Source organism: Macrosteles quadrilineatus, unplaced genomic scaffold (assembly GCF_028750875.1).
Source record: "Macrosteles quadrilineatus isolate MER2022 unplaced genomic scaffold, UCM_ALF_1.0 Scaffold_8__2_contigs__length_117827958, whole genome shotgun sequence".
NCBI lineage: Eukaryota > Metazoa > Arthropoda > Insecta > Hemiptera > Cicadellidae > Macrosteles > Macrosteles quadrilineatus.
The window spans coordinates 89,325,947-89,342,746 of record NW_026542601.1 but is presented as its reverse complement, the minus strand read 5'-3'; the positions used below and the strand labels follow the sequence as shown (position 1 = coordinate 89,342,746).

Sequence of the window (16,800 nt, the reverse complement as noted above, 5' to 3'; positions counted from 1 at the left end):
CGGGCCATTCCTGAAAGCTGAAATAGTTGGCAATTAATCTTCAATGTGTGGGTTGTTGGGCTGTATTCAATCATTGTAAAAATAATTGCTAATATAACTAGATTGCAATACATGTATCAAAAAATTACTGGTAAAAGAAACAACATTTTAACTCTAAAATTCAAAATGATATTTCCGACATACTTTTTAAGTGGATAATTTTTGTCACATGACAAATTCATTAAACGACACTTAATCCATAAACCAATCCCCTAAAAAACAAAACATCTGTTTTGTTGTGGTAGTTATCAATGAATACAGTTCATTGTTGTTATCCTCTTTAAGAAAGATTAGTATTCCTTCCACCATGGATTTGTAGAGTATGAAAATATATTATATAGATTACATGATTGTGTGCTTACCTGTAATGTAACTGGTGCCTGTTTCAAACATGTTGAATTAACTTTTTGTTGTACTAAAGAAGATTACAATTAAAAACTGTTCCAGGAATTAATATTATTTACTTCCCACAAAGAAGGGGTGAGGAATGGTACACTGGGGTACAACCACCCTAAACGTACAAAACTATACCATCTCGGATGATGTTTTAACTTGTTGAACTCAATACACAACAAGCAAAAAGTAACTAATACTCTTCAAATTATAAAAATAGATTAAACTACACACATTAAACTATTGTAATCTCTTAACTGCCACACATGATGATAAGATAAAAGCAAAAATAAATTACTAATGTAAACGCCCCCATATTTTTTATTTTTTTCTGTTTTTGCACCCAAATTCATTACCTAATAATTTTCTTGAATTAGAGATCGTTTTTGTGAACTTCTTCCTGTTTGTCAACTTGTAATTATTGTTGCTATTTATTGTTGCATTTGTATTTATTGTTCAATTATTAGTTATCTCGTAGCTTGTTACTGATCTGAATTGTTTCACATTTTGCACCTTGTTATTTCTTTTAAATTGTATCATAATCTGAATTATCATATGTATTGGCGTCAGCCATTGGAAAAATAAATAAAATAAAATAAATAAATAAATAAAACATACGTGAATTGTGCATCTTAACAGGTCCAAAACTTATTTCCAAAGCAAAATGAAAAAAGGGTCAACCTTATTACCTTTCAAATATTATGTGTGTTTACGACAGTTATTATTAGGTTAATAAACAACCAGTTTACAATAAATTAAATTTGTTGATTTTAGTTCCTACTCCATCTATCTTTTGCGAAAAAACTTTTGCAAAACTTATGTCAGCTATAATAGCCGCGAGCCTCCGTTACGTTAGCCTGACCATACTACTGGAACAAATTACACACGGTTTACCAAATGAAAGATATTTTCCTGTAGATGTGCAGAATCCCTTTATAAACTAAAATAGGCTAAAAAATACGCACAAAAAATAACACATGGACCAAACACAACAACAACAATCAAACATGGCCTGCCATGTTGGTAACGAAATAACAACAAAATTTAATCAGGAAATCAAAACATATGGAAGAAATTCCAATCACATGTTTTATTTACAACGTGGGGTGAAAATAGTGAAGTTTGCACAATACATATAATCATTGACTATTGGACTCAGAAGTATACATCCCTCCCCTCTATGGAGCTGCTGTGGCTATTTTTTATTAATACACAAAATTAGTTTAGTCTACAGTAGTGCATGGTATCCGTTGTATGTTTTTAATATAGCTATGATATGACTTATAGTTTATATTATAGATTTTAAAACTCCTGTCTTGAAAAAGCACTATGAACAAAAACCAACCCACCAGCCACTTTACATAAAGTACACGTACACGCAATTCAAAACAACGACGAATGACGAACGACAGTCGACAACAAAAGTAAAACAAAATAAACAACAGTCTGAAAATCTGGTTGTTTACAAACATATTTCTTTTTAGCTTAAAATGATATATTACAATTTAATCTATCCAATGGTGTGAATTTACTTCCTCATTCAATAAAATATTTTGATGAATACTAGACTTAAGTGTTACAAATCAATTGCAATTTGATTTTTCAATATAATAGTGAAACATAACCTCAAAGTGCACCCGGTTTGGTAAAAAATAATTCACGTAAATTTATATCTATCAATGGGATTTTTAGAAGATACTCTTATTATTGTTATCTCTCAGGTAAATTAACTTTGGTTATAGTAATAGTAAGATTTATTACATATTTTCAAATTAACAGAGGCTTAAGTTAAGCCTAGGCTACTAAGTTATTAGAGCAGACAGCACGAATGTATTTTATGTATGGAGACCATAGCCTAGTTGCAACATTTCTATTGAACAACCTACAATATTTTATAGAAATGGCTATTTTTGAACAGTGTAGTACAGCCTAATTATGGCCTTGCATTAAGTTATTGTGCACTGAGGAAAACTATTCATTTAGGCTAAGCCTAACATGGGAACAGTTAAAACTAACAGACTGGGATGGTGGCGCCGTCCTGTAATACAGAGGTCACAAATTGTGGATATTTATAGGTATGCATTGTGGATGTGATACTCCCTGTTGTGGATTAACGTCCACACTAGTGAGTACCATGACCATTTGCAGTACTATCCTGATACTAATTAGACAAATTTGTTAATTACAAGGCCGAAATGTGGTTTCGGATTCCACTATAAACTGTAGGTCCCTTAGTTACCATTGGCTGTATGGACTATTGACTAACAGCTGTGTCTAAGGAATATGTCAGCCTAAAGCCCCATTCACACGGGGCGAGTTTACAAGCTACAAGCCGGATGTTTTACACGCAGCTAGTAAAATAGCTCAGTGTGAATGACGTACTCGCTCAAAAGCTGCTTGTAAAAAATCTCTGGAAAAAGTTGACGGTGCCGCTACTTTACACGCCAACTCGCCAGCTTTTGTGCGATAGGCGTGTAAAGTAGCCCAGTGTGAACACAGTTGCTTGTGCTTGTGCGCATGTTATTCGAAGATGTCGGAGGATTTAGTTCAAGCCAGCTACTGAGCGAGTGGAAAAAGCATCGTGTGAACGACTACAAGCGCACTCGCCGACTCGCCGGCATCTTTCTACAAGTCGGCGAGTTGGCAAGTGGACAAGCTCCGTGTGAACAAATACAAGCTCACTCGCCAACTCGCCGGCTTCTTACACGCCGGTCATCAAGCATCATTATTAATTTATCTAATGTATTAGGTACTCAACAAAAAAATATAAAATAGATTTTTTTGTTTTTTTACTTCAATTAAAGATGTAGGCTATTCCAGCAGTTCTAATTACATTACCCTATTATGTTTTGGTCTAAAAAACTTTAGTGAAATTCCAGCTTTCATTTGAGCTATTGATTATTAAGATTCCGATCTTAACAATCCTACCTAAAGCACATTGCTGAATCACGAATCAACAATAATTAAAATCGTTTTAGTACTTATCTGCAATCAATGATACGTAACCTCAAATTTTATTTAAGTTATTTTATATGTCTTGGTCTTAAAATACTTTGATGGTTTTCACTTGAGATATTGATAGTTTTAATCAGTTATAATTATATCAAATATAAAGGGTGAAAACACAGTTTTCTATGTATTTCTTATGGAAAACATGTTTTTTTTATTTGTCACCTTAAATCAAAACAAAAACAAATTTTTATAATTATTTGCAAATCTACACAAATTAAGCTTTCCAAAGACCCATTAACTAATAAAATCGGTCCAGTAGTCTTTAGATTTAGTTGTACAAAGATTTTTAAAACTGAATTATATATTTGTCACCATAAATCATAACAAAAACAAACTTTCATAATTATTTGCAAATCTACACGAATTAGGGTAAGCTTTCCAACGACCCACTAACTAATAAAATCTGTCCAGTAGAACTCTAGATTTAGTTGTACAAGGATTTTTAAAACTGAATTATATATAGATTAGACTAGATTTAGTTGTACAAAGATTTTTAAAACTGAATTATGTATAGATTAGATTAGATGTTTTTAAGGAGACTCTTTACACACTGTACTGCGGCGTATTGGTTAGGTTAGCTTAAATTCAGTTTGGCTTACTCTAGTTTATGGTAATAATAAACAAGGTACGGTAACAATTTTAAAATCAAAAGCTGCGTAGTTTGTTAATAGAGATAGGTAAACTTTAAAAAACCTGCTATAATTTTTTTTAGCTTTAAAAATTTTTGTCTTACACTTTTTAAGTTTCAACTCCACATAATTTAACCTTACCAAAAATAAAACTAAATCTGTAGAGTAATATAACTAATCTAGAAAAAGTTTACAGAAATTAATTAATTGTATTGACAGTTGGTGCAACCTTCATAACTGTCTCCCAAAAGATCTAAGTTATACAATGGGTGTAGGGCATGGTGAACATGGAATGGCCACATGGTAAAAGTGGCCTTATAGATTGTAGTTTTCACTCATTTTAATCCATGTCCCTGGTGTCTGATTGTACGTAATTCAATAGTTTATTGGTTTTAGACTGACGACCTGTTGTTAGTAGGTAATCTCACTGAGACTTATTGTTTGCTTAAAAAAATCTAAAAATAAATGAGTTTTCATTTTTGTTTAGGCTGAGTTTTGAATCACTTAAATATAAGAGGTTAAATTACCTTAATTTCGTCTAGTGATTCCTATAATATCTCCTATTAAGGTGGATAGCGATAATTTTGATCACTATGTTACCTTCTTCGGATCCTTGTCAAGAATATAATCTTCGCTCATATTGAGAAAAAATAGTTTAGAAAGAAATTACAACATTTGATATTTTTAGATGGACAAACAAATGTTTTCAATAAAAAACCCCAGACCTCCATTGCCATGGTCTGATTGTGCTGTTTCGTAAACTTGTTCGAATAAATGTAGGTTTACAGGTTTGTACCAAATTTGATCAAAATCAGATTATTTTTGCTTGAGTTATCCTGCAAAAGGACACATATATACAGTATATGAATATGTACTGGTGGTGTTTTTGGCCTCTGGGGACATCAAAACAAAAAAGTAAATTCGCCATGGATCCAGGTCCTACTATGAGACCTATCATGATGATGTGTATTATTCATAATCATCATACAGTATATGAATATGAACGGGTGGTGTTTTTGGCCTCTGGGGACATCAAAACAAAAAAGTAAATTCGCCATGGGTCCAGGTCCTACTATGAGACCTACGATAACAGCTTATTTCCAGTATAGGAAATTCGCTGATAGCTATTGTGGGCACACAGAATAGGATATTCTTCCTAACCGAAGGGATTCAATCCCACATTGTTCTTACTTCCTAGAACTAATATTTTTCTGTTTATTTCGCTTAAATATTTTCAGTAGTATATAAGCATGTCATATTTCTCTGTGTAGCTTTAGAGACTGATGCTCTCTTGTATATTTTCAGATTTTCTTCTTCGTTGGAGGATGGGTGTTCTTTGTCCAAAAGTTGTTCAGAGACTATGAAGTTCATCACCGCCTTGTACAACTCATCTTTTCAGTAACCTTATCATTGTCATGCACTTTATTTGAGCTCATAATATTTGAAATTGTTGGCTACCTAGATTCAAGGTAAAAAATTTTCTTAATTAAAAAGTAGGCCTACTAATAGACTGTATGTAGGAGTAGGACTAACTAACCTCATTCTCTGATGACCAACAAGTCGAGTTTTGGTGTGATTTTAGTTTATCAGTCTGCATCGTGATTATAAGTTGTAAATTTCTAAATGTTTGGTTTGGATATTATTTATTGTGCCTTGACTGAAATGTGACATTACTTTTAGAAACTTGAGACATAATGTTTAGCCGTATTTGTGAACTTTATTGGCTGTGATTCATTGCCAACAATAAATATCGCGAGTGTGACTTTATCACTTTGAATCATATTTATTAGTTGTAAATTTGTACATATTTGGTTTGAAACTGTTTCTTGTGCTTATAGACTTGCTAAATTTGAGGTTTGGGACATTACATTTAGCCTGTTTTTGAAACATTTCGACGATTTGATTGTCACATGTAAAAGCGCAGCAGCACTATATATAAAACACTATAAAATATTTATTTATTTATATTTGCCATTATAACTATATATTCATTCATGTAGGACAATAAATTTACTTCCATTTTATAGTTGGTATTCGGGTTTTATTTGTTAAAAAAATAATATACATGTAAGAATAAACTTGTTTTTTTTTTAATAAAGATTTAAGTTTTAAAAATTAAGTAATATTAACTTATACAAGCTATAAAGATTTAAAGTAATGATCATTTTCTGTGAACAACTCTTAGCCTACTTCATTTGATAAAAAAGTACAAATGCAAGGTTGTATGTTGTTACCATGGTATTAGTTCATTAAGATAATAAACAATATACAAGAATACACGAAATAACAATCAAGCTATAAATTCCAAGTATATATTCCACAAGATCCAAAACTATCATGAAAGAGTTTACAATTTAAGTTTTTATTGCCATCTTAGAGTTTTATCTTCAATTGAAAGTTTGATACAACATTCGCAGAATATTTACTTGATTTGCAAACAGTGACAATGGATAATCAACTAGAAAATAACGAGGACAATTTTTCTAATCCAAAACAACTTCATGATCTGATTGGAGGTTTAAAAGAAAAGTTGCAGCTCATTCAGGGGAAATTACATAGTGGATCTGGACAACGGGAAAATCCAGTTGCCTCCCCTGGCCACGGTTATCCCAACGTTGATGCACCAGCAGCAAGGGCAGCACAAGTCAAGTTTACTGATACAAGTTACCCTGAGGTACCCACTGCATACTCTGACACCAACATGGGTCATTCAATGGCGCTGTCACAAGCTACAGATTTCCAAGGGACAGAAAACCAGGAACCCCACAGTTATGTTGATGTTAGACAAACAACAAACCCAGACAGAGAAAATTTGACAACACAAGTTGGTTTTGATGGGGGAAAAACTCAAACCCCTCATCTTTGGTTTGATGTCCGACCACTTCTTAACTGTGCTAATGTTAACGGGAAAAATACTTAGCCCAGTGATTATGTGAGACATTTCTAAATTTAATGAAATACACAAAAAATTCATACTGCATCGTAAGTTTTTAAAATTTATTTTCAATAGTTTTACCATGAAAGGCAAAAGATTGCTGGAATCTTTTTATTTTTAATCTCTTTGCAAAACATTACAGAAAAACATTTTGTATAATACTAAATTTGTTTTTTTTTTACAAAATGTGTACCTATAGACTATTGTGTCAAAAGATAACGTTATTGAATTTAAAAATTACAATGTCAAAATTTGTTATCATCTTGCTTTTGTTATCCTTTCCAGTGATCTTCTTGGATCGGTTCTACATTTAAAAGGCCACCTCAAATTGTTGTTTTATATATAATAGTCTGAATTATTCTGGCACATAAGGTTTTACTTTAGCTACATCATCTAGTTTTGCCTAAGAACCTTTCAATCATAGACCTTTTCAGTTGGGAGGATTATTTACTGGTATCTCCTTTTGTACGGCTTGAAAAACTTTAGACACTACAATGAATGAACGAGCCACATACCAGTGGCGGATCCAGTAAGGGGGTGTGGGGAACATGAGATTTGCCTGCCATCACAGCAAAATTGTAAACATCTTCCGCTATCATGAGGACATCGTTATCGTCACCCGTGATCGTGCAAAAAGAAAAAAAAATTACAAAACGCAGTGTCCCCCGTTCCCTCCTCCTAGGCCATGGCCACGTGATAAGTCTGGCCATTGATTATACATCTTCACGATGTATAATCAATGGGCCAGCATTTACTTCTATCTCGCAATTGTGGCAAAATTCTGAACATTCCCGCGAGCGCCAAGACACTAGCACCACTTCCCCTGATTGAAGCAAAATCTTGAATGTCCCTGCGAACACCTAGACTTGTTGTCGTCACCTGCGACCACGGCGAAATTATTGCATGCCAGGTGCAATGGGCTTTTGGATGTTTCGAATATTTTAAGTTACTGCTTTCTTATTTTATTTATGATTGTTGTTTGTTTTGTTGAGAAATTCTATTGTAATAGTATAAATAGCCTTCTTTTTATGGTAAAAATGGTAGAAATAAGTTAGAAATAGTTTTAAGTTATAATAAAGAATCACTTTTCGACACTGTTCAATGAACTATAAATATGTACTAAAAGAATAAAGATTGTTTGAAATGAAATGAAATGCCAACCAATAAACAGAAACCAACATTATTTACCAATCCTAAATTTTAGGGCTATTCAACAGACCAATAAACCATCAACCAACCTTAACAATTAAGGGTTAATTTGAAACAATAGGGTTAAATTCATTACAATTTTGTTTTGGTCAGGAGAGTACACTCTATCTTGGCAATAAATTACTCTCATTATAACATGGTCACAGGGTAAAAAACTGTGTCCTCTAGTTGGAAAAATTACATGAATCTTATTAAATGGCTGTACTCTGGCTGTTTTTTTAGGGATAAAAATACCCCACCATAGTCTGCTTTTAATTTTACCCAGGGCACACGTTCAAAAAGCTTAGGCCTTTTTAGGGGAAGCGATTCCATCCCCTCACTTTAAATTTGAAACATCAGCTGACAGCTAATCAGCTGATGGATTAAACTAAAAATAAAAAATTTATTGAATGGTGCTTCCGGTTACCAATAGGATATAAGTAGGGATGCCATTCAAGATTCTTGTCATTCGCCTATTGGGTCTGATGATTGATTGGAGTGTCCAATCGAAATCGATCACCACTTACCTAACTTAGCATCGCTATTTTTCATTTAAGCCTATTCTTCATTCTTAGCCTGAACTATGCTTGATTTTAATTCAATGAAATAAAAACATGACATAGATTACACTTTGTAAGATTAGCTTCTGAAGTAGAACAATGAATGAATGGAATTGGTAGAATTTGTTTGTAGAAATACACATCACTCTATAATTTTCACCACCAAACCTAGTACACACGCTTATTTTACTATCCATATTTGTTGATTTGGATTGTTTTTAACATGATTTAGTTGGTTTGCTGTACAAAAAGAAATTATACAAATCTCTTTGTTTAGTTCCAGGTATTTCCATTGGAATTTAGCTTTATACCTGATTCTCTTCATGGTAATAGTGATTCTACCATTCTACATTGGCTATTTCATCATGAGCAATGTTTCATTTGGTAAGATTTATTTTACTATCTCCTGTATTTTATTGAATTTGTATATAGTGACACTTAAAATTTGCATTTAGTGGTACTTAAATTTGGAGAAATGTCATCTAGCCTTATGATCCATACCGGGTCTTTTCTGGTACAGTATTCGTGGTTGTTACTGACTAAGATCAGCTGTTTCATCAGTCAGGTTCTTTTACTGAAAGCCAAATGATCAGGGACAGCTGGGTCCAGTTTCAAAATATCAAAACGCTATTGACTTTTAGTATTCATACCATAATATACTGTATTCATACCACAACTCAGTATACAGGGTGTATATAAAGTCCCGCACGGGTTTAATATTTTCTAAACGACGACAGATACATCAATAAGATTTGGTACATCAACACCACACCTAAAAATTTACTTTTTTAAGGAATTATCAATTTTCTGTCATATCATAGGGACGTCCCTAGAGTCAAGAGGAGTCAAGGAGTCAGAAGGAAATCTTAAATACAGTAGAAGCATAAGTTGACATGTACATCAAATTAAAGGTCTTTACTAGCAGAATATAATGCCGCAAATTTGAACTCAAACGGACAACCGAGCCAAGAATGACAGTTGTTCAAAGATTCATTTAATTTGCATTGCTATTATATGCTTACTCCTCAGGGGCACAGACCTAGGAATCAGAAGAAAATGGTTAACGTAAGCATAGGTCGATATGCACATCAAATTAAAGGTCTTCACTAGTAGATTACAATGCCGTAAATTCAAGTTCAAAAGAACGCCTGAGTGGAAAATGGCAGTCGTTCAAAGATTCAAAATGGCAGATTCAAGAAATCTTTGAACGGCCGCCATTTTGTAACGGATGATCCTTTTGAGGCGCGGTTTCCAGCATTGAACTCTGCTAGCTAAGCCCTTGAAACTGATGTGCATATTGACCTATGCTCCTATTTAAGATTTCCTTCTGACTCCCTATGATATGACAGAAAATTGATAGTTCCTTAAAAAAGTAGATTTTTAGGTGTGGTGTTGATGTACCAAATCTTATTGATGTATCTGTTGTCGTTTAGAAAATATTAAACCCGTGCGGGACTTAAACACCCTGTATATCAATAATTTTAATCTTATCCATTGCAACAATGTTTTTACTCTCAGGATAAAAAAGAGTCTAATTCAAATGTTTTGATGAAGCCTTGCTTAATTAAAGTTGTTATAATGTTATCGAAGATACTTTTGCATCTATTTCGTAAAACTACTCATTTTGGCAATCATTTGCCATTTCATTGTGTGTAGTGTTCTGTTATTGGTGCTCTGTTTACAATACTTGACACATTTTAACCAATGTTTATTTGTTACAGTTAGACAAAAACTTATTCGACCCTTGACCATTCTGATATGGTGTGTATACATCTACATATTCTGGAAACTAGGTGACCCATTCCCAATTCTGAGTCCAAAGCACGGGATTTTGTCTATTGAACAAGGTATAAGCAGGATTGGAGTTATTGGAGTGACCGTGATGGCCCTCCTCTCAGGCTTCGGTGCTGTCAACTATCCCTACTCCTCGATGGCTTACTTCATGAGGTAATCCCTCAAGTTTTTGCATCGACATCAGATACTGCTAGTAGATTTCTCACATTGTAATCTTCGCCACCGCCCCTAGCAGCGGGGTAGCTAACTAGCGTCCTCCCCTCTACGATGACGTTGAACCCCTCTTGTCCTGCTCCTTCGATGCCGTTGTCAACGCAGGCGCGGTTTCCCCCAAACGTTGGGATTTTTTTTCCTAGGACGCTTGGCACGAGTCCGGAATTGTTTTCCACATATTTTTTATACATCAGGCAAGACCGAGGGGTTACGGAATTACCACTTAGATTAAAATCCATTGGTGATTTGGCGGGGTTTGAACCCGGGACCCCAGGAACCGGAGTCCCGCGCTCTGACCACTAGACCAGCTCGCGTTCCCCAAAACGTAGGAAAATGTAACAAACGTAAATAAAACTTAAAAAAAACTAAAATACACTCCTCGTCGGATTTTTGATCGCTACAAATGTTAATTGTTATCTTATTTATGGGTAAATGTCATATTGTTCACTTAACATTTTATTAGACACGTTAATTAATTATCAATTGAGATATGGGGACGCCACCTAGGTGCAAATTTTATATAATACTAAAAGATAAGCAGTAGTGTACAAATATGTTGTTTTATTTTATTGAAGTTATCTTAAAATCAGTTGATGAAGAAGATTCCACAACCCAAAATTACTGGAGAGCCTGTGTTGATGAGGCCAAGTGCCAACTGGGTAAGAGTTCACATTCTTCCTTGTCTCAAATTTACTTAAACAATCACTTTTGTCTTTCATATAAATGATAACTTGGGCTGTTACAGGCCTGTGTCTCCAGCTGATATCCAATCAACAGAAAAGCGCTTGCTGCAGACAATGGACATGATCCTGGTGAAGAGAAAGCGCATCGCCCTCGCCAAGCGGGGAGTTTCCGACACGGGACAGACCAAGCCTTCCCACGGGTTCTGGGGCATGCTGAAGACAGTCGCGGGCTCAGCTACGACGGAGAGTATCCTTTATAAAGGTTATCTATGGAGTAGATTTCTCCCTCTACTAAATAAAGACTGGTACTAGTCAGTGTTAGTTACTTTAATGGTAGGGAAATGCATTATAGTTTGTGTATGAATGGGAAAGAATCACCCTGATTTCAGCTATATACTTACAGGCACTTGAATTTTTCAATTTTAACTCTTTAATTTTATTAGAACTTTTTATTTTAACTTTGTTAAATTATATTATGACATTTAACCCTTCCCAGACTATAGGCGGATATATCTGCTATCATTTTGTGCATCTGCCTATCTATTTAGGCTCCGTGGACAGTGGGTGGATATCCGCCGATTATTACAACATCTATTGTTATTAGTGATTATATATAACAACATTAACCTTTGTAAAAACAGTCTTTTATTCAATTATATCTTTAACCGATATCTTAGGAATGTTTTTCTAGAAGAATAAATAAATAAAAAATAAATATATTTTAAACAAAAGAGCTGCATGGTCAACAATTTAAAACATTCCATAAATTATAGATGTAAAAAAAATATTTTTTTTGTTTTTTTTTCATTCTTTATTAATTTTGCTGTCTGTATACATATCGAATAGGCCATCCAGGAAGGGTTAAATTTGCAACTGACAAAAACATAGTTGTAGCCAACACACCATCTCAATTTGGATTTAACATAGACTTAACACTACTCAGACGTGTGGCAGCTAAAGCAGGAAGTGTTGGCGTTAGAAGAGTTGAGCCGACAACTGTTTCTTGAAGTGCACGACATGCAGAACATGAGAGAACGACTGGACTGGGCAAAAACCTGGCGAGGGAAGTACTTCAACTGTCTCGGCTACTTCTTCTCACTTTACTGCATGTGGAAGATTCTTATTGTAAGTTGCAAGTTCACATGACCTGAGTTTAAACAAGGCCCCACTAGAAAAACAGGCCATGCTGCAGCGTTGGCAGCCCAACACCACGTCACAGTGGTGGATAGTTGTACTAATCTCTTTACCATTAAAATCTTACAAACAGCCGGATTATTTACCTAAATGTCATGGATCCTGCAGCATGGCCTGTTTTTCTAGTGGGGCCTTGGTTTGAACATCTCCTTCACAAAAAGTGGGCCTCTTTCCCTGATATGTATCAGGGCCTACTAAAGTGAATCACGTTAAGGAAAGAGTAGGCACATTGTTTTTCAGTGATTATAAAATCATGAAACTAAGTCAAAATCAATATTTATTATACTATTGCTATATTATGTGCCAAATTTCATCCTTTTTATCTTATATACTAAAAAACTTTTGCTAAACTTATGACAGCTAGCCTGACCATACTACTGGACCAAATTACACGCTGTTGGTACCAAATGAAAGACATTTTCCTGTAGAGGTGCAGAAGAATGTGTAGAATGTGCCTATAAATTAAAATAGGCTCAAAAAAGCACAAAAAGTGAATTCAAAGTTTTAAAAAATTAACATGAACCTTATGGGACAGCGTGGGGCGAAAATAGACAAGTTTGCACATAATTTTGGTCAAGTTTTTGACCACGGGGCGAGCTCTCGTAACAAACTAAACTAACATAAACTAAATTTTTAGCACTAGCCAGTGTCACACCATGATAGTCCAAATTGTGTTGTTACTGTAGGTCTATTGTTAATTTATTTGTTGCAGAGTTGAGCTAGGGCATGCATGTTCAGCACTTAACAACTAAGTATGGAAATGTTTTAAACCTGCTGCGTAGAAGTTGTAGCAGTGATTACGGTTTGATTGTTGTCGACCGTCAATCATCATCATGTAGATTTTTATTCTTGTTAACAGTCCACCATCAACATCGTGTTTGATCGTGTTGGCAAGAAGGATCCAGTTACTCGAGGAATGGAGATAGCTGTTCACTGGATAGGCATCAACATCGACGTCGGCTTCTGGTCTCAACACATATCCTTTTTCCTCGTCGGATGTATTGTGGTCACTTCTATACGAGGTCTTCTTCTAACCTTAGCAAAGGTAATGTTTTCTCGTGTAAAAGCTTATTATGATTTTCCAACATATATTTACATTTTTGTGTTAGATTGTGCCAGAACTTGTGCTGATGGGCAGCTGTAACTCAGTTGATATACTTAAGTAGAATATGTGTGTCCTATTCAGTTTTGGCTGTCCCTAGGTGGCTTGCAGGAAGTATAATGTGATTATTTGTGTTTGGTAAGGTTTGACCATCTTGAACAGGTTTCAGCAAAGAAAACTCTCCTCAATTCATTATTGGACACAGAAATTAGTTATCATCAAACAAATTAAAAGATGGTCGGAAGATGGCCAAATGATGTTTTTTTTAAAATAAGAAAATAGCTAAGATGACCTTAGATGTAGGCTTTTGTATCAAATTACTCCTCGACTAAACAAATCAAAATCAAATCAATTTATTGACACAAATAACTTTACATTAAGCGCTTATAGCAGTAACTGGTGTCTCGTCAATTATATAAATGTTTATAATAAAATACACTAAATACTACTCAACAATTTACTTAGACGGTAAAAAAAAAACATTCATACATAAAACATCCTTATATATGATATGTGAAGGCGATTTCTATGAAACACTACTCCTTCGTTAATCATGGACGGAGTTTTACAAACTATGTGTCAAAATTATTTATTAATTACAAAGTACATTATTACAGTATCATTTTTTGTGTAGAGGTCCCCCTTTCACCAATTCCTGTAAGAAATGTCCTTGGGCTTTACCCCACAGGCCTTCAAAATCCCAATGTATTTCTTATGAAGAAAAGGTTTTGTTTACCTTAACAGACGAATAATTTGTATAAATTACAGCTGTTCATAGTAAACACATGATAAGTTACACACAAGAGCTTTCAGATAAGTTTTCAGAGTGAGTTCGTTTTCTGAACTGGAGTGAAGTGATTGATTACATTATCTTTGAGTTGACTCTTTTTAAGTCATAGGAAATTATGACTGTTGTTCGTTTTGAAATAACGCCTACTTTGCAATTGCTGGAATTCGAGCAACAGGTGCACTAGTATGAAACAATCACAACAACAACATAAATGTAACATGTGTTTATGTAACATAAATAAACACATTAATTTAAAACTATGCATATAATCAAAGCCTGATAGAAAATTTGTAATAATATTTTTTGTTTCAGTTTTTCTACGCAATTTCTAGCAGCAAGTCCTCAAACATCATTGTATTGATCCTTGCACAAATCATGGTGAGTTTTATTGAAATTAAATTTATACTAGTAACAAATTGTGTAAGTTATTGCAAAGCCATTCAACCAGCCTTGCTAATTTTCTTTTAAGATGATCAGGTTGTGTTAATAACAAATTAATTAATAATATATTAATAATAAATACATTTGTTTTAACTCAATTTTTTGCCTGAAACATTTTGTTTGGTTTTACTTGTATTTTATAGTTTATTGTAAAATGTGCTGCAGCAGTGTGATATGAAACTGAGGCAGAATTTTTCATAATTTAACCTGTTTCAGGGGATGCATTTTGTGTCATCCGTTCTGTTGATGCGGATGAACATGCCTCCCGAGTACAGGATAATCATCACCCAGGTTTTAGGGGATTTACAGTTCAACTTTTACCACCGATGGTTCGACGTCATCTTTCTAGTCAGTGCTCTTTCATCAATAGGATTCTTGTACTTGGCACATAAACGAGGACCAGTTGACAAATGCTGATAATTTTGCATTCATACAATATTTTACTTGTGCATATGTATACATGTGAATAATATTTATACAATTCTTTACTAGTGTATATCTTATCCTGTATATCCATTAAATCTTATTGTTTTACATACAAGCTAGAATTAATGTGTGTTGTTTCTTCAATAATGCAAGTTTTTAATGAGTTTTGCAAGGAAAAGTGCTATTGGTGCTACTCATAGTGAGACTATTTTTTGAGCTCTTTTAATTGACCTACTCAAATTTCGGTATCCAATAATGTTTTGTAACATTAATGGACAATGGAATTATTTAAATTATGGAATATATTTTGGTAATATGTAAGTAACATTTATTTTGAATGAATGCAGAAATCCTTGTTCAACGAGAGTTGTTTTTTAAGTTTCGCAATGTATCTTCTTAAGTCGTGCGTACACCGCAACCAGACGACTTGTCGCTTACTGGAATCATTGGTGAACAGAATGGTGCCATTTGCAGCTCTGTAGCTAACATGTAGGTTTACACTTTGTTGTGTGTTTACATTACAAAATATTGTATCTCCTGCCGCATATGAGATAAGGTCAGTGATACATTATTTGACCAAAAGAAACATATCCGATGCCGAAATTCACCCCCAGATGACTGAAGATTATGGCCCTAATGGAGTGAAAGATGGTAAGTGCTGAAATGGGTTAGGGAGTGTAAAAATGGCCATGAAAATCTTTTACCTTTGTGGTCTTCTGTGAGAAGGCTGGGTACCAAAAGAGAGATTCCTTTTGAAATGGACATTTTCACAGCCATTATTAAAGTCCCCAACCAATTTCCGCACTTTACCCTCTCTCATCACATAAACTTTAGTCATCTGGTGATGAATGTCTGCAGCTGACAAGTTTCTTGCAGTCAACAGAAGTATCACTGACCTTATCTCACATGCAGTGGGAGATTCATTAATTTAAAAAGGGTTCTAGGCACCCAGCAAAATGTACACGTCAGCTACAGAGCTGCAAGTGGCGCCATTCTGTTCACAAATGATGCCAATACACGGCAAGGACTCTTGTTGTGGTGTTCAGTACATGCGAACTAAGAAGCTAGAAGCTATGCGCACAAAAACAACGTTATTTCAAAAGGAATAACAGTCATAATTCCCGATGACTTAAAAGAGTCGACTCCAAGATAATGTAATCAATCACTCCACTCCAGTTATCAAAACTGAAAACGAACGCTCTTGTGTGTATTATGTGTGTACTTTGAACAGCTGTAATAAATACAAATCATTTAAGTTCTTCATAAGAAATACATTGGGATTTTGATGGCTTGTAGGGCAAAGCCCGAGGACCTTTATTACAGGAATTGGTGAAAGGGGGTGTCTATACAAAAAATACTTCGTCTATTATTAACGGAGGAGTAGTGTTTCATAGAAATCGT

General features: G+C 34.4%; 1 protein-coding gene across 1 annotated transcript; it reads left to right on the top strand.

The window, feature by feature from the left end:
* The first annotated feature begins 1,951 nt into the window (after window positions 1–1,951).
* Window positions 1,952–15,459, top strand: LOC128999854 (Golgi pH regulator). The gene is made up of 9 exons (XM_054426569.1): window positions 1,952–2,153; window positions 5,379–5,542; window positions 9,034–9,140; window positions 10,478–10,703; window positions 11,509–11,693; window positions 12,390–12,571; window positions 13,500–13,685; window positions 14,845–14,910; window positions 15,190–15,459. The coding sequence occupies exons 1-9, from the start codon at window positions 2,112–2,114 to the stop codon at window positions 15,388–15,390; spliced, it is 1,359 nt and encodes a 452-aa protein (XP_054282544.1). The 5' UTR covers window positions 1,952–2,111; the 3' UTR covers window positions 15,391–15,459.
* The last annotated feature ends 1,341 nt before the right edge of the window (window positions 15,460–16,800 follow it).